At 41.7% G+C, this 18,051-nt stretch overlaps 1 protein-coding gene across 1 annotated transcript in view; it reads right to left on the reverse strand.

The window, feature by feature from the left end:
- Positions 1-18,051, reverse strand: part of Sls (sallimus) — a 210,430-nt gene that overhangs the window by 146,011 nt on the left and 46,368 nt on the right. The window contains exons 33-44 of the mRNA XM_076829834.1: positions 17,635-17,937; positions 17,388-17,554; positions 16,412-16,696; positions 15,563-15,743; positions 15,260-15,474; positions 13,915-14,199; positions 12,299-12,473; positions 3,735-4,096; positions 2,339-2,567; positions 1,702-1,899; positions 1,407-1,610; positions 449-612 (exon numbers count right to left, since the gene is read on the reverse strand). Coding sequence (XP_076685949.1) covers positions 449-612; positions 1,407-1,610; positions 1,702-1,899; positions 2,339-2,567; positions 3,735-4,096; positions 12,299-12,473; positions 13,915-14,199; positions 15,260-15,474; positions 15,563-15,743; positions 16,412-16,696; positions 17,388-17,554; positions 17,635-17,937 — 2,768 coding nt within the window. The remainder of the gene's footprint in view (positions 1-448; positions 613-1,406; positions 1,611-1,701; positions 1,900-2,338; positions 2,568-3,734; positions 4,097-12,298; positions 12,474-13,914; positions 14,200-15,259; positions 15,475-15,562; positions 15,744-16,411; positions 16,697-17,387; positions 17,555-17,634; positions 17,938-18,051) is intronic.

Consider the following 18,051-nt stretch of genomic DNA (forward strand, 5'->3'; position numbering starts at 1 on the left):
TAGCAATTGATGATTCGTGTTGGGTTTAGTCACCTAGTTACCACCGCGATATTCAGCGAAACGATTAGTCAAGCGCATGACAATGTCGTCTATTTAAGCTCTCGTACTTGGTAAAAATTTAAAAGTGATACTTATAGCTCCAAGATTCTTGCAAATGAAAATCCACCAGTAACACAGAATAATAGACAACAGCTGTCATCCGTGCAATCATTGGAGAGTTCAATAATAATATTAATTAATATGAATTCCTTCAGTTTAGGATCCATCATTTTTTTAAAAATAAAAGTAAGCTGATAAACCCCTTTTCTAAAGATTTCCAAAGGCTAATAATAGATCTCTTATTAAAAAATTAAAACGCTTAGAATCTCTATCAAGGTTGATTGATAGGGGATCGCTTAATTGTTTCGAAAAATAGAAGAGGCGATGTACAAAAAGCAGAGGGCATTACCTGAATGATCTTTTTGTCTCGCACGTCCTCGTAGATGACAGTTTTGTGAACCTCCACCATTGTGTCTGGTGTTGGCTCGAAAACAGCGAAATCAGCGATGCTTTGCGCTTCTCCGCCAGCGTTCGTTGCTCGGACCATGTATTTTCCAGCGTGTTCTATGTTAGCTGAACAAATTATATCAAGACACATGTTAATTATTCGTATAATTACATTGTGAAGGATGACAAGACAGTAGAGCAGCGTTGGACTCACTATAATCAAAATAAGATATTTCCAACTACCCTCCACCATTTTATTTAATTGCTTCCCCTGTTAAAATTTAGCACCTACGTATCAACCTACAGACAGACAGTTTCCATTTCTAAAGCAAAAGGGTGAACTGAAGGGTAAGGGGAAAACGGGAATGTCCATTTTTCCTGATTTTGCGACTTACAGCATATTTTGTTGGTGACAACTGGGACTACAGATCTGCCGAGTCACAAAGGGTTATAAAATTCAATTATCCCCATAAGATAAGTTAAAAGATTTGGTACACTAGTTAAAAGCAGGAAATATCCACTCCGCACTGGAACAAAATACGGAATGTCCCCACTCTTTGCCTAAGCATAAGCTTTTGCCGTCCTGGTAAAACAAGAAACTATTTAAGAAGAAAATTGTATAAGAAAATTAAATTCATTGAAACTTGTTTTTTTACTGATGGACCAAAGTATTAAAACTTAATTTTCTGGATAACGCTGTTATGTGACATTCTCTGTTTTATCCCCCTACTCTTCAACTAGTCTCCGTGTAAAAGTACCTACAATTTGCTATTTTCACGGTTCAACATCCACTTTGTATCTTAAAGATTGCGTTGAAATACTCCATAAGTCGAAAATTGACCACAATAAGATTTCATAGAAGATTTTGTCTAATGACAAGTGCTAAATGCACCATCGACACGCAAAGTAATTTAGCCCACCTTTATCAATGATTAGCATGTAACAATTCCCTTGCTGTTTAATCCTCAGTTCAGGTGGACGTTCCTTGATGGGGATGTCGTCTTTGAACCACGTGACAGTGGGTTCTGGAGTTCCTGTGACTTCCACTTCCATATTCACACGATCCCCACGCTTCACGACTTGAGCCTGAAGTCTTCTGCCAAACACTGGCGGGAAAATCGTTTCTGGAACGCATTAAAAACGAGGTGTAATTTAAATCTAAGCAGAATGAAGTTAATTCATAAAATTGTTGCGAATCTGTAAATCTTTGATTACTTTTGACGACCAAATCGGCTGTGCTGCTGGCAGAACCGACTTCGTTGCTCGCTGTGCAAGTGTATCGTCCTGCGTCCTTAACGTTCACGTTCTTCAACTCGAGGCGGACGTGATTATGCGCGAAACTTATCGCCATGCCATCTTTCGTCTTCAATTCCTGCCCGTTCTTCGACCAGCCGATGGTGGGCTGAGGGAAGCCTGCGAAACGTTTAAAAAGCGATTATGAATGGTGAAGGAAAATAGTTAAGTTAAATTACGAGCTCCTTTGTGAAATATTTGTAATGCAATGCGGTCTAAGGAGTCATTAAACTCGGCGAGAAAGTGTCAGTCTGGCAAGAATGCAATTGCTCACGCCATGCAGATACGTGAGAAATAATAATTTCGTGCTCCAATGGGAGGGGCACTATGTGCTTGCCAAAACCAAGTGTCAAGCATCTTTGAATGTTTCTAACTAGATTAAAGATTACAATGTAGTCCAACGTCGATAAAAGTCGTTTCGCTAGTAGATTGCGAAGAGGGGTGAACAATTTAAGGACTATCAATGTCAGTATCCTATTTCTAAAGATGATTAAGAAGACTTGATTGACAGGAAGATTAATGTAATAATAGGAGACTGAAAATATCAGTGTTGTCATACCATCAATGATTCCTTCGAGGACAATGTCAGAACCCTGATCCACGATCATCCCCGTGATAGGCGACACGAATCTGGGTGCTGTCGATTTTCTAGTTGGTTTCGACATCTGTGCAGGTTTCACTTCGCGTTTGATTCCCTCCTCATCCTGAGACACGACCACTGTCTTCTCCTGTCGAATTTCCCCTGGCTGGTCTTGTATGATCTTCTCGTGTTCCTCGACTTTGTACGACTGTGTGATTGGAATACGACCTTTGTATTGTCGCGTGAATGCCATGCTACGTACAGTTACTCACAGGTTTGTTCACATCAATTTAGAGGAATAGCTAATCGTGGAGACCACCACCTTTGCTTCTTGATACCTACTTGACATCGCTTAATTCGTAACATTAATATAAAAAATCCAGCCACGGGTGTAGTGTGGTAAAACGAATTTGGCAATCTTTCGTGAACAAATTTGTGAGTGGCTGCATGAAATCTAGAATAATTTTATTGTGCTATGGGTTCCATGAAATTAGACTCAACTTTTACATAGGCCACGTGGAAGCTAAGAAATTCTATTCAAATTTCAATTTTCACATAGCTCACGTGGAAACTAGAAAATGTGATTTAATTCTCAATTTTCAAATATCCCACGTGGAAGCTAGGAAATGCCATTCAGTTCTCAATATTCAAATCTCCCACGTGGAAACTAAGAAATTCTATTCAAATTTCCATTTTTACATAGCTCACGTGGAAGCTAAGAAATTCTATTCAAATTTCCATTTTCACATAGCTCACGTGGAAACTAGAAAATGTGATTTAATTCTCAATTTTCAAATATCCCACGTGGAAGCTAGAAAATGCCATTCAGTTCTCAATTTTCAAATATCCCACGTCGAAGCTAGGAAATTCTACTTAAATCTCCATTTTCACATAGCTCACGTGGAAGCTAGGAAATTTCCTTGAAATTTCGATTTTCACATAGCTCACATGGAAACTAGAAAATGTCATTTAATTCTCAATTTTCAAATATCCCACGTCGAAGCTGGGAAATTCTACTCTAATCTCCATTTTCACATAGCTCACGTGGAAGCTAAGAAATTCTATTCAAATTTCCATTTTCACATATATTACGTGGAAACTAGAAAATGTCATTTAATTCTCAATTTTCAAATATCCTCCGTGGAAGCTAGGAAATGCCATTCAGTTCTCAATTTTCAAATATCCCACATCGAAGCTAGGAAATTCTACTCAAATCTCCTTTTTCACATAGCTCACGTGGAAGCTAAGAAATTTCCTTGAAATTTCCAATTTTCACATAGCTCGCGTGGAAACTAGAAAATGTCATTTAATTCTCAACTTTCAAGTATCCCACGTGGAAGCTATCTGACCCCATTCAACCCCATTATAATCGTACCTGCACAACAGGAGGCGCCCCATTCTCCGAGGACGATTGCGCCGTACTGTGAATGGTGGTCTTCACACAAACGCTGCTCGGTTCTTGTCCAGCCTTCGACGTGTTCGAGGACATCGACGACGAGATGTACTCTTTCGTCGTGGTCTTGTGGGTTGTAGAGGACTCCGTGACGGTCTGCGACATCTTGGTCAGCACCTGGCTATCTCCACCGGTCTCGGACTTCTTCTCCTCGGAGAAGTGCTTCTCGCTGCTACTCGCTGCGTGCATTTCGTCGACGGGCAAACTTTCGACTAGCTCTAACACCCTCTCCCTTTCTGCCGCCCCCTCGTCAAGCTTCTGTCCCTCCTCCTTCTGCCAGCCACCTAATCACGATGATTAATCGAGTTATCAATAGATCGCTGACTGTTTCATGACTGACAGCGTCCTTCGGCCCTACTCGCACTCCCGCGCGTCGCGTCTGTGCGATACAGGAAGTCACTACTTCGAACGTTAAACTGTGATCCCACGGGTACAGTGCGTGCCGATGGAGACGCTTGAAATTGGGGATGGTTTTTCTGTTTCTACTTTAATAAAATTTAAATCAATTTACAGTCACTGTACACTCACATTCTGAGTCATTTCGAATATTGTCTGCATGGCAATCTGTGTATTGATTAGCAAATATGTTTTAAATCTAGTATATTTATTGGGGGCTGTAATTGTTGGAGTATGCGTAAGGTAAACGTAGAATATAAAAAGTGTAAAATATACTGAATGGATAGCCAGAATTATTTATCATCGATGAATTTCATTCATTTCTCGTTTATTGTTATATAAGCTCTGCATAACTTGGCACTGACAACATTTCGAGGGAACGTATAAACGGACTCTAGCTTCTTGGCGATGAAAATAAAACTTGTGGTATATGCTAATTGTTTACCTTACGCGTGCCGTGATTGTGAATAGCATCTATAATTATAGTATTGCAAGTTTGACAATGTACTTTTTAGGTAGAAGGTGTTTGGAGTTGGTCACTGGTACGAATTAGCTGGCTTTTGATTGGGGTTATCGTTTTCCTTTCTCAAGATGAGGATTCATCAATCGACACTTTCATCTCGAAACACGAAAGTTTGACTTTTGATTCGCATCGATTTGTTCCCTTGAATCACGGATGTATTAATAGTTGGCCCGTTTAATCGATGCCACGCTAGAATCGGATCAGTGAATCCGGAATTGGAATCTGCAATTGGATGGCGCAACCGTCTCTGCATAAATTCCGCGTCTATTCGACTTTAAAGGGGAATTCGAAAACAATCACGTGAACATTGAGAAACGACCTGACTTCCTCCATTTTATCTTCACGCCTTTCTTCTTTCGAAAATACAGAAGTACCGAGTGATCAAGATATACCAGCTTTCTGCTTTTGAAAATACAGAAGTACCGAGTGACAAAGGTATACAAGGTGGTCCATTGGATTCTGGATAATTTGCTGAATTAACAGTAGAAAAAATGACGTATTAATAAAAAAAAAATAGGTGTTTTGAAAGAGCCGATATGGCACAGTGAAAAATATAGATAGAATAATCACGTATTGTATGATCTTATTAGTAAATGTGAAAACGAGACGTGTTTAAAAGTGGACAAGTGTTCCATTTCGTAATTTCCGGCTAGCCTGTGTATTTGAGGGACAGAGAGTCAGAGAGTACGTGACTCCTGGATTTCCACACTCTGTCTATTGAGCACGAATTTGAATGCACTTTAACTTGAAATTCTCTAAGCAAACCACGTGCAACTGAAATTATAGGCCACGTAATATGACTTAATGTACTTCAGATTTGTTGTCCCATAAAATGTTATTGAACACGGTTCGCGATCCTATTCAAACTTATATTACAGAACAGAGCATAATATTTTCCTCGAGACGAACAAATTTTATTATTCTTTTTATTCTAAAAAAAGTGGGTAGAACATCTGTTTCTTGCTAATATATTTACTTGCAAAACTCCACACTAACAGACTGTATATTGAAAAACTTTACCCTCCGTGGTCACACCTTCTTATAATCAGAAATTGGTCACAGGGGGTTCACTGCACCCCAGCGTCATTTTTCAGTTACCATTTTCGTATTTTTGAAGCTTCGACTTTTCAGTGATAAGTGGACATTCCTAATACTCATACAATCGTGTTCTACTAGTCTTTTTCTAGACATAAAAATTGCAATGTGTCTAAATTTGTATTTGAAGAAATAGTTGCAGATAAAATATGACCAAATTTTTAAGTTTGATTATTAAGGTCTAAGAATTTACAGAAATATTGGCCAATATATTTCCTAGGGTGCGATACACCTCGTGCGACTACGAAGGGTATTAGCACCTCGTATTTCACGAAAAGTATGAACTTTAAACAACTCTACTTGCGACGATCAATCACTAAAAGAAAATATCACCCCTATTTTGTTTTATAAAATTAGTAGATACTTTCCTGTACGTTCCTTCTGAATTCTATATTTCACAGCAATCGAAAGAAGTCACATTCTTTGGCCGGCAACCAGCTTCTGCGTGAATTCAACCGGACATATCTGGACCGCGAAAATTCAGCGCCACTTGCCCCGAATTCGCGAGCAAATCGCGAAACATCCGCCTAGATGCGCCCCAGCGAAACGCGATACGATGATCTAATGCCTGAAAGCTCTGCTAAAAAGCTCGCCGTGGGAACTCTGAACTTTCCGAAGCCCGGAACGCCGTAGAAGTTACGTTTGAAAGCGGTATCGAGGTGCCGATGAAATAGGCCGAGAACCCTTCGACCGGGTAGCGAAACACTTTGCCCACAATCGGCGACAGAAATAGTATCGTTCACCTACCGCGACGGAAATCGAGCACTGGGACGCAATTTCCAAGCCAAACGTGACCCGAGTAAGTGTGCAATCGTGTTAATGTCTTGGAGAAAACCGACCGCGGTGAATTTCAATTTACTGGGATAATTAATGGAATTGGCGTGAAATAAGTGGAACGACGCCACTGTACTTTAGCTTTATCGAAATCACCTGGGTACGTGGAAACAGAATCCATATCGAAGACGAGGACCTTGGTAACACTTGCCACGGATACTGTCGACTGTAAAAATATTCTAAAATACCTCACCACTCCATCAGCCTGTTTGTAAAAGCTTCTACACCCACGGTACTACATTCCACAGAAACTTCACTTTACATCTAGCGACCAAACGCACGGCGATACGGTTTTAAATATCATTTCCAAGTCTGACTCGACGTGTCACACTCTACTGACTGCGAACTGACTCACCACGAGATATAAACAAGCTTCGGATCTTAGAAACGATCCGGTCACCTGGAAGAAAATCGGTTCCCAACGAAACACCTTCGCACTTTCCGCTTCGCACCTGGTGTCTACTAAAATCCACTTTCCCCGTGCAAAATGGTGTATCGAACTTCCGTTTAAACTCGCGTTAACCGAGGCCTGAGTACCTCCATTTCGATGTTTATCAGACGTAACAAACAATGCTAGAAACAAACGCACTGCTTAAGGGAAAGGAAGGCGAATTCGCGCGACTCGCTCGAGTGGGAGCGAATTGTGATCGGTGTCGTTACCTCGACGGGGTGATCCGGAGTGCTCGTTTCCGAGTGGTTGTTCCTGCACAGTGGATGACAGGGCGCAAGGACGATTAATGGGTCAGTGGATGGTGGTTCGCGGCCGTTTCGACTAGATGCGACTCGGTTGGAGCGAGGCTCCTCGAAGAAGACGCGCTTAAATTCCCTGGGTTAGCGACTCTGGACTAGGCTACGTGCCGGGTATTCGTGCCGACAAAAATAACGTGCTTTCTGCGTGTGTGCACCGGCCGAAACACAGAAAGAGCAAGGGAGACGAGCTTCTCCCAACACCTCGATACACATGGAACGGTCGGTCAAACCTGCGTGAACACGGGAAACGCGGAACTGACCTGTCGCAGAGGATCGGCCATCTTCAATCGTTGCGCCACTACCCTTCGATCACCACAGCTGTCTGAGAGTCGATTCGATTTAGAGTAGTTAAAATTTTTGCTTATATTTATCAAGACTTTTGTTTCCTGCGGGGTGAATTATTTTGGGTAACATTGTTCGCGATGCTGTGACTTTGGAAGTTTGGAGGGTGGTCTGCAACATATCGTGTACTAATCCTTTGCACCAAAGTTTCAATTAATGGGGCCAAAGATGGAAGGCATGAGTGAGACTCGTGGAACGTCGATTGGGCGAAACGTATACACCAAGGGTCAGGCTCGTGCTTAGTAGATACTACGACTCAACTTTTCGCCGATGTCTTTTCACCTCAGTTATTCCTGGCCGCATACACATGTATTTACTTTGTTGCAACTGCGTAACGGGGCTAAAGCCGGGTCCAGACCTGAATGCGTATACGCTGAGCAGGCTGAGCGCGCACGAATGACGCATGCGGAGGGGTCGAAAGTGCCGTTGTCTTTCTGCGCCAATTTCTGTGCTTAGCTTAGCCCACTCCGCGGTCGTAAAGATGGTGTGAGTAGTTAAATAAGAATACAGCTCAACGCTCCGAGTGATCCTGTTTACCAATACAGGGTGATTCTCCAGCGACGCCTGTCAAAGAGGTGCCACCTGGTACCCCGTGGCGAGGACACTCCCTCCCCCGCAGTGCCTCACCGAATTTTGTGGGTTTCGACCCTCGAAACGGTTGGAATACCATTAAAAAGTTAGAAATGTTCAAGAGTTCCGCATTTCTCATTAGATTTTTGCGAAAACAACGTCAATTGATTCCTTATGTTTCGTCGATGAAATTAACACCAAGAACGACGTAATTCGGACCATAATGAAGGAAATTTTGAGAAAAATTGATTTATATCATTTCAAGCTGAATTCGTTAAAAATAGTTTCGTGTGATTTTTTAACACAGCAGCGAGTCGATCAGGCTGTATGAATTAAGAAGAATGCAGGGTGTAGTGAAGAAAAGAAAGACAAATTATTTAGTAAAATAGAGCTTTAAAGTCTATTATAAGATAATTGCATTATATTGTTGAAAATGTCATTTCTAGATTTTTCATTAACTGTTTATGGCAATATTCGCAATGGATTAAATTCATTCACATAGATCCACCCTTCATGATTAAAAAAAGAGACGCAAGTCCACACCTTCAATAATTTATAGAATTATAAATAAACTAAATTTCGACCGTACAACTTAACTACAATGGTATCGGCGCACTGGAGCGGTCAGATTAAAACAATTATTGTTTTAATAAATTAAAATAATACATCAAAGCTATTTTGCAATTAATTAATTATATATATTAGTTTCCAACGTTTCGATCTTGGTTTAGATCATCTTCAAGAAAAGTTAAAAACATATATAAAATACACCGTATTGTATTGAAAATAAGTAATCGTGCTCTGGCACAACGCGTGACTCGCAAAGTAGCTTATATTGCAAAATAGCTTTGATGTATTATTTTAATTTATTAAAATAATAATTGTTTAAATCCGACCGATCCAGTGCGCCGATACCATTGTAGTTCAATAATTTATGTAATTCAAATTAATTTCTGTAGGTGGGTTTCGTAAAAATCACCGAAAGCAGGTAACTTTGAAGATTTGTATTTTTTAGCCAATTCCGAATCTGCAAAAATGAGGACTTAACCCTCCCTAATTTCATATGGACTAACCCAGACCATATATTCCAATATTATGAAAATCCGAGACATCGAGGATGTTAGAAAACTATCACATCTGCTTCTATCTTCCACGCTGAACGCAATGCACCCCAAACTCCCTTTGATGTGCGTAAGAAGTCCACGCTAGCATAATGCGTTCACGCTCACCCTTTCTGACGTAGAAGCACGCGGTCCTGGCTACCGTTTCGCCCGTCCACATCAAAACAATCGTGCGCGCTCAGCCTGCTCAGCGTATACTCATTCAGGTCTGGACCCGGCTTAAGACGTGTGCGATTGACAACTTCGGTCGCTGAGCCGAACCGTGAAATGGCTCGACGCGTGGCTCACCGCTGGTGCTGATTTGGATTCGGAATTTAACCCCTCAACGACCACCTCAGTATCTGGTACAGACCCTCCGTTTTCCACTGGTCGCCGGCCTCCGTACCTCGTACGGACCTTAAGGGGGTATACCCGTTTGAACCCTCGGAAAATGTATACATTTTGTGGATTTTTTTACAAGTCAACGGTTTGATGCAGATTTCCCGTTTTTTAACTATGTTTACATAGTATTATGAACTACTTATAAAAAAAGTTTCAGTTAAAAAACTATTGTTTTTCGGAAGTTACGGATACATGTCCGAAAGTCTCTCGATTTTAGACGGCTAAACGGTGGCCCTAAAAACTCGCGCTACGTTCAACCAATTTACTTCAAATTTTGCATGCAGAATCATAATAAGATTCCACATCGTCCAACGAAGGCGATTTTGAAAATTTTGAAAAATAAAGAAATGGTGAGAGATCAAAGGTAAAGTTAAATTTTTCTAAGAGAAAAATCCACCTTTTTCCTTTATAAATAATAAACGGGGAATCGAAATAAAAAAAGCCTTCGTTGGACGATAAAAAAAATCCACAAAATGTATACATTTTCCGAGGGTTCAAACGGGTATACCCCCTTAAAGCCGTAATTCCTATACCGCCCGGGAACACAGTGGAGGTTTCTGTTCCAAGGACCCGGGCGTCACGGTCAGTGTTTTATATCAGGGGTCGGTCGTCGAGGGGTTAAACGGTAGGCCAAGGGGTTAAAGCCACGGACTGATACCATTAAACCTTGTAAAGCTGTGCAAATTTTTGATTTGTATTATATTTTATATTCAATATCGATCGAGAGACTTGAATTCTGCCACATCGTCCCCGAAGCATTACTGCCTAATATTTATATTCAACGAAAGAGAATTACTATTCAGAGCTTCCAATATGAATGCAAGAAGCGTTTTAGCGGACGAACGGCTAGATCGATGGTTTCCCACACGTTTCCACACACTACTCCCGCACACGCACAGGTGGGCGTAGAAACGTCAGATTTAATTGCCGCGGCATGTGCACCGACCTAATATTAGTCTTGACTCAAAGTGACTTTTCGTCGGGTGAAAGAAGAGAAAAGAGTTTGTTTAGTCGCCCCGGTTAAAAATAAGACCCTCCCATTCCACATACATAACAGTCGCGGAGCACGGAATATCGTTTCAGCCGTCAGAATTAAACTGCGTGGCAAAGCGAGCGACGTCCACCTCGGCGCACGATCGGCCGTGTCGCAGAGAATACTCTGCCCGATCCGGAATCGAAGTTCTCGAGCCTTTTAATTGGCCCCCGCGTCCGTGGAAGCGGCTCGTGTCGCGCGGGGCTAAAAATGCGCGTGATGAACGACGCGGGCGAGAAGGTGGAACTACCAAGCGCTTGGCGAGTGGGTGGTCGCGCGACACTGCAGTTTTTCTCGCGGAAAGCGAGGAGAACCGGTGTCGAATTTCACCGCCTGCCCGTGTCGCAATGTCGCTCTCTTCGCATACACGCGCCGAGGCTCGGTTATCCTTCTCACGCGCCAGCGAAATGACAGTATTCTCTGTCGATCGTGCGCATCAGCCGCGTGAATGAAACCGCCGTTCGACTGCGGGCTTTACGCGTATTAATAACTCCGTGGCACCGTTGCCGACCGTTCGACGGTATTTTGGCATCGCGTAAACGAATTTATTACGAGGAGGCCGGCGATAAAAATCGTTCGGTTACCGAAGGATCATCCGCGGCCGCGGGCAGGAAATCCGACGCGGTTCTTGGAATCGGACGGTCAAGACGCGCGCGTACCCGTAAGGGGCTGACTCCTTGTTTGAGCAGTGCTTTTGGCGGGAACATGTCGAATTCGGGAAAGTGGCAAGGAAACGTTCCTAATGCGATCGTTTCGCGTGAAATTTCGATATTAATAATAAATGCATAAATAATAAATAATAATCTATATGAATAGAAATGTAAATGTTAGGTTGTTCGAAATCTTAAATCTCCGAAAGTTCTTCACCGAATGAAATTTTTGCGAATAAAATTTTACGAATTTTTTAAATTTTTACGTCTTGAAATTTTTACATAACGTTGCGTTCGAATACGCGCGTGTTTATATATGTATACCTAATATTATGTAGATGCCACACCTGTGACAGGTAAAAACGTGCTTCTTTTGAAAAACAGAGACACAGCAACGCGTGGCCGGGTATAGCTAGTTAATAATAAAACTCTATACCGCACTATGTTTTCGCACGGGGGAACCACTCTGTAATTTTAGAAATCTCAAGTATTACATACTTTGTAAGTAGGATCACGAACCGTCAATAATAATAATAATAAAAATAAAAATAAAAATGTTAAGGTGTGAAGAAAATAGGGTAAAAGAAATTTTGGGGTGAATTTTTATAGCTTAATAGAGGAAGGGTAATTAAACGGGGTGGTGCATATTTTGCAAGTTGGAAAGACACTTTAAGTATTGAATATTACTGACTTATATATACTTTTTTCTATCTAAAATGTTTAAATAGCTGTCGCATGTACACAGTAGGATTGAGATGTTTTAGGTGGGATATTATTTTAGCGTTGCTTACCGATCTCTAGACGAGCACTGCAGATCGCTTTGCCAGCAGCGTTCTCCGCCACGCAGGAAACCGTACCGACATGCGTGCTTCCGGTCTCTGGAATCGTCAGCACTTGTCGATCCCCGCTGACGGACACCAAGAAGTCCTTGCCATGAACGGGGCGGTCGTTAAACAGCCATTGAATCTAGAAATTAAATATCCAGCCCACTTGATGCAAGTCGTGCACGTCTCGAGGCTTCAGGTTCTCTAAACCAACGAGTCTCTATCGAGTACATAATTTCTCTAATAAAGTCGAAGGCTCACTAATCCTAGATTAAAATCAAAATCAAACCGAAGGCCTTAGCTCCGCACACTTCGAGGAATCAACGATCAAGCGCATTGGTTTTTTAGCAATCGGTATGTGTGCTAAGTTAATGCAAATGGACTGTATCAAGACCTGTATAAATTTCTTCAGCAATCGCAAAGTGCGTTACATACAATTCGCAAGTTCTGCAGAATATTACAGAGAATTCTACAAAGTGTTTCTTGCACTTGTGTGTGTTACAAAATTTTGGCACCCAATTGCTGGCCAATTCGCGAATTTTGCAGTGAATTTCGCCAAGCCTGTTGTGTACGTGGTTAATTAGCTTGCTTTTACATTTTCACGCGATTGGGCAACTGTAGATCGATTTTAATACGAAGTTTGATGGATTAATCTCTGAGGAAACGCATGTGGGAAGCGATATCGATACCTGATCGACGATTGCCGCAGAAGTTCTCGCGGAGTACCTCGCGGCGCGGCTGCGTCCGCGAATTTCCACATCAGGTACATTGTTCCTGTTTAAATATAACCCGGAGGCACGAAATTACTCTTGGTCGGCCACCTCGTGACAGGCTAGCCAACTCTGCACCCTATCTTTTACGTGTCTCGACATCTTCGAAAAACGGCTCTCGATCTGGCGCCACGATTCGGGACGCGCCCATTTGTATACAACGGAAGTGGTAGATTTACTGCGTTCGAATTAGTATAGCCGCCAAATGAGCTTCGCTTTCCGAAAATTTTTCCAGTTTCCTGGCAATAGTAACTGAAGGAGCAACGACGTCTACCTTGAGAGTCGAATGAAGAAGAGTGTTACCGCGTGAATTAAATTATGCTAGGGTAGATGCACCATTCGTGGCCACTTTAAGGTATTGCACCAGATTTGGCCACTTCTTAAGAAATATAATATTTTTCCGGGTAAGCAGTAAATGTAACCTTATATTTCTGGCGATATACTAAACAAAATATTTATGATGTGAAATTCTCCACGTAATAATATGATCTGCAAGCAATTTAAATATAAGATAATTATGCGCATGGCCACAAACGGTACATCTACCCTAAACACTGTTCGACACATGTGTCTCCGATATTTCTCCAGTGTTTTGCTTATTTGTAGCAATGGGATCTAATGTTGCACGACACGTGAGTTCTTCAGGTATTAATTTGCGCGGCTAATTGTACAAGGTCTGCCGGAGTAGACAGGTAATTAGTGCCGCTTACGACGGCGATAATAATTGTTGATAATTAATATCCAACGTCTCGGAGTCCGTGAACTTGAATAATGGCAGCTGATAAAACGCTTCAAAGTGTAAGGGGAAGTTACCTTCGGAGATGGTTTTCCAACCACGATGCACTCGAATTTCGTGGAGACTCCTTCCGGGACACTCCTATCCTCGAACTTTTCTTTGAACGAGGGTGCAATCAGCTTCTCTTCCATTTGCACGAATTCCTCCTTCCTTCTGAAATCGCCCAGCGATCTGACGACCAATCTTGCGAAAGCCTTCGCCTCGCCATGGGCATTGATCGCTTTCACCACGTAGTTTCCTCTGTCTTCAGGGATCGCTGATGAGATCTTTAGAATCCCCGTTCCATCTTCCTTCTGCTCGATCTAAATATTATTAACGTTTCAATACGTGGTAAAAAATGAGCGACTTCCCCCATAAGAGATTTCAAAAATCAAGAACGTGAAGCAGGAAAGTGTATCAACTTCCCCAGCACCAAAAATGAGGAAAAAAGAATTCTCTGAAGTTGGTGATGACTAAATTTAAAATCTAATTAAAAATATATTCTTTGATTAGCAATTATATTTCAATTAACCGCCACTAGAAACCGTTTGAATGTTTGCTTCTTTGTCGCAAACGAATCAGTACACATTGGTTTATTACAATGTGTACGCATTTATTTGATGTTTAGTTTCTCCTTTTCTGAGATAAAACGCAAAAGTTCAAGCGCAGGGTAAATTGTAACAAGCTACTAGTTACTCCGCTCTAAATGGCGATAGAGCAAGCTATTTGCTGACACACCAGAAAAAAAAGATGCTTTAGACGCACAAGAGAACAAACGAGAATCCAAAAAGTATAAAAAAAGTATAAAGACAAAAGTAAAGAAAGCGAAAAAAAGACTTTGATAGAATCAGATCAATAAGCAATTGTTGCTTAACTCACGTATATCAAATATTTAATAATGATCTGCATTTTCATTTATATTTTTTAGAAATGGTTATTTGTGTTCATATTTGTATTTAAATAAGTAAAACTGATGTGTTACAATTTACCCCACATGGTATTACTTTTTACCCCGGACTGGGGCACATTGTAACAAAGATTCAGATTTGTTTAAGATGAAGCTAGATGTCTAAGTGTCCAAGATTCTGTCACGTTCTTACACTCAATGAGTTCACCACATATGTAAGTAGTAAGTCATGCAAATTATTTCCTGATTGAGGAAAACACTTTGGAGAAAGAACTGTGAAACCTTTTTTAGTTACAATCTACCCCGGTCTCCCCTATATATTAAAGAGGAAGGACCAAAGTATATTTTAGCATATTTGTTATCAAGTAATTAATTCAAACAAAAATGAAAAGCATCGAAAGCTGAAAATCGTATCAACTAACCCCGGTCTTCCCTACGCGTTCAAAACTTTTTACTTCGTTTCATCAAGCACTCACCAAGATTCTTTCACTTCCTGTGATCTCTACGCTGTCTGAGAACCACCTCAGCTCCGGCTTCGGTTCTCCAGCCACCGCGCACTCGAAAACGGCGTTCTCCCCTTCGGCCACCAGTGAATCTGTCGGAAGTTTCACGAACTTGGGGGATGAACCCGAGGCGACCGTTTCCTCCACTTCCGTCCGAGCTTTGCTGAACCCGTCAGGAACGGAGACCGCTGAATCAGAGCAGTTATTGTTGTATTTAGTGAACCATGCGCGACATTACGCAGGATTTCTGTGCAGCAAATTGTCCCTTTTACATACGTGTCACGGTTAATGTGCACTGACTAGACGCTTCGCCGCCAGAATTAATGGCGACTACTTTGTACACACCAGCATCGTCCAAGAAAGCTTCGTGAATGACCAGCGAGCACTTGTCACCCTGGAACAGCAACTGGAAATCGGCTGACTCCTTCACCGGTTGATCGTCGTGATACCAAATTACCTGTAACAGCAATTTTATCAGATTGAAATAGCACAACGTAATTCATTAATAATTGCATGAAAAATTTTAATAGCTTGTCGATAAAAGAAACAATTCTATACAACAGAAATTCAATAGTCAGTAATATTAACTGATCAACCGTTAACGTGAAATCTATCGTCGGATATTTTATCGACACTCGGACGATACGTGTAATACGATAGTCAGAGTGTAAATATGTTGTATATTAAAAAAAAACAGTGCAAGTAATGAATCGGAGTCTTCTGTTCACTACTACTTGTTAGTGTGAAGGTTTCGCGTTTACTATTACTGCAGGAGTTACTTAGATAACGAGCAACGCATAAATTTGAGTATGTAAAACCAACAGTTTCTATGTCAGACAGTAAGAGTGCAAAATACTGAATGAAGGACGTTTTAAGATCGCATTATTCAGCGCAATTAAGTTCATTTAATTATCACCTACAATTCTCCGATTGAAAATTGACTTCCACTTGGCAACTTATAGAACCCTTTCCATGCAACGACCACGTTGCCAGTGAAATTAAGCTCGCTATCGAATTAAATAAAATACCTCTGTGTATTAACTGACTCGAATGAATATTAATGAAAGGACTTCGCTGCGAGGCCACGCAAGGTGTTTCGATATCTTTTCACCCAGGGACACTTACTTCCGGTTCTGGTTGGCCAACGATCACGCAGTCCAGCCGAACTGTGCGTCCTTCCTGGGCATTCAGATCCTTCAGTGGCATCTGGATCTTCGGGACGACGGGCTCCATGTCGCTGCAAGCGAGCTCGGAGTCGCTGGTCTCGTGAGGAAGACGTCCCTTCACAGAGACGTTGCAGGACACCGTTGCCTCGCCAGCGTCGCTCTTAGCCGCCACCATGTAGCATCCTGCATCCTTCGCGAAAGCCTCCGAGATGATCAGGCTGCTACGACCATCGTCCGTTTGTATCTGAAACAGCGAATCGCGACACCCTGAACCCTCCACTCCAGCTCTTCCTTTTGCCCTTCGCGCGTTGCTCTATTTTGAATTCGGCGCGTGCAAGTCGCTAAAAATACTGAGGGGATGGTCGCGTCGGTTTGAAGGAAGGATCGTGGAAGCGAGACGCGACGAGGAAAGCATTGTTTCCGTTGAACGCCTCATTGGGGCGTCGTTATTTCGACGTGGTCACCGCGAAGAGGGTGGGTTACGTTGGATATTCATTTAAGAGGTTTATCAGGTTCGATGTTTCGAGGATTTTGCGGTGGAGAATGGAGGGGAATTGTGAAATAAAATTTCTGTGCAAAAATTATTAAGAAATTCATTGTGGGAGTGTATAAGATATGCTGGATAGAGATCGGTTAGATGGGTTTTATTAGAGACCTTTCACAATCGAAGGAAAATGTTAATTGCGTTTAAGAAATTTCAAACTTAAATTACTTAAAGAGCAATATTTATTTATTTATTTATTTAGTTTTTTGTGCATCTGGTGCATAAGGTATTTATTGATGCATCCTGGATTTAATATATCCATTTTAACTTTCAAACTTACGTATTAGGAATCAAATATAATATCCCTTTACAAACTCAACTTTCTCAAACTCGATGCTTTGCACATTCATATTTATTTCGTATTACCTCCAGTTCGCATAAAAAGTATTACCTTCAAGTTCATGGTCTCTTCAATGGGTCTTCCATCATGGTACCAAGTTATCGTAGGCATCGGAGTGCCCCTCGCCTCGCATTCGAGCTTCACCCTTTGACCTGCTCTGCCCATTGCGTTCGAGAGAGGTGTCACGAAACGTGGTTTTTCCACTGTAGATGCTGAAGCTAGACATTCGCAGCAAGAAATTCCTGTGTTAACCAATTACACAAACAAAACAGAATAATCTACAATAATATAATCTTACTCTCTACGTCCAGAGAAGCAGACGTGGTCGCTTGTCCCAATCGATTCGCTGCTTTGCACGTGTAAGTGGCCTTGTCCTCCAGAAACACTTCGTCGAATTTCAAAACAGCCTCGCCGTTATTGTAAGTGATGACGTAGTCCGGAGAATTGTCGATGTTCACGTCGTTCTTGTACCACTGAACGGTGGGCAGAGGGTTGCCTTCAACGATGCACTCCATTCGATGCGAAGAACCTTCCACTGCCGTCGACGGTACCAATTCTTTCACGAAAGCTGGTGGGCTTGGTTGCTCCTCCGGCGCTGTTTCTAAAAATTGCGAATAAAACATATGGAAATTTCAGAGGCACTCCATACTCAAAAGTCAAAACTGCAACTAATCCTCTTTGAGGCGTTAGTTGAAAACGTCGAAGGCTTCAGGCT

Source organism: Andrena cerasifolii, chromosome 1 (assembly GCF_050908995.1).
Source record: "Andrena cerasifolii isolate SP2316 chromosome 1, iyAndCera1_principal, whole genome shotgun sequence".
NCBI classification, from domain to species: domain Eukaryota; kingdom Metazoa; phylum Arthropoda; class Insecta; order Hymenoptera; family Andrenidae; genus Andrena; species Andrena cerasifolii.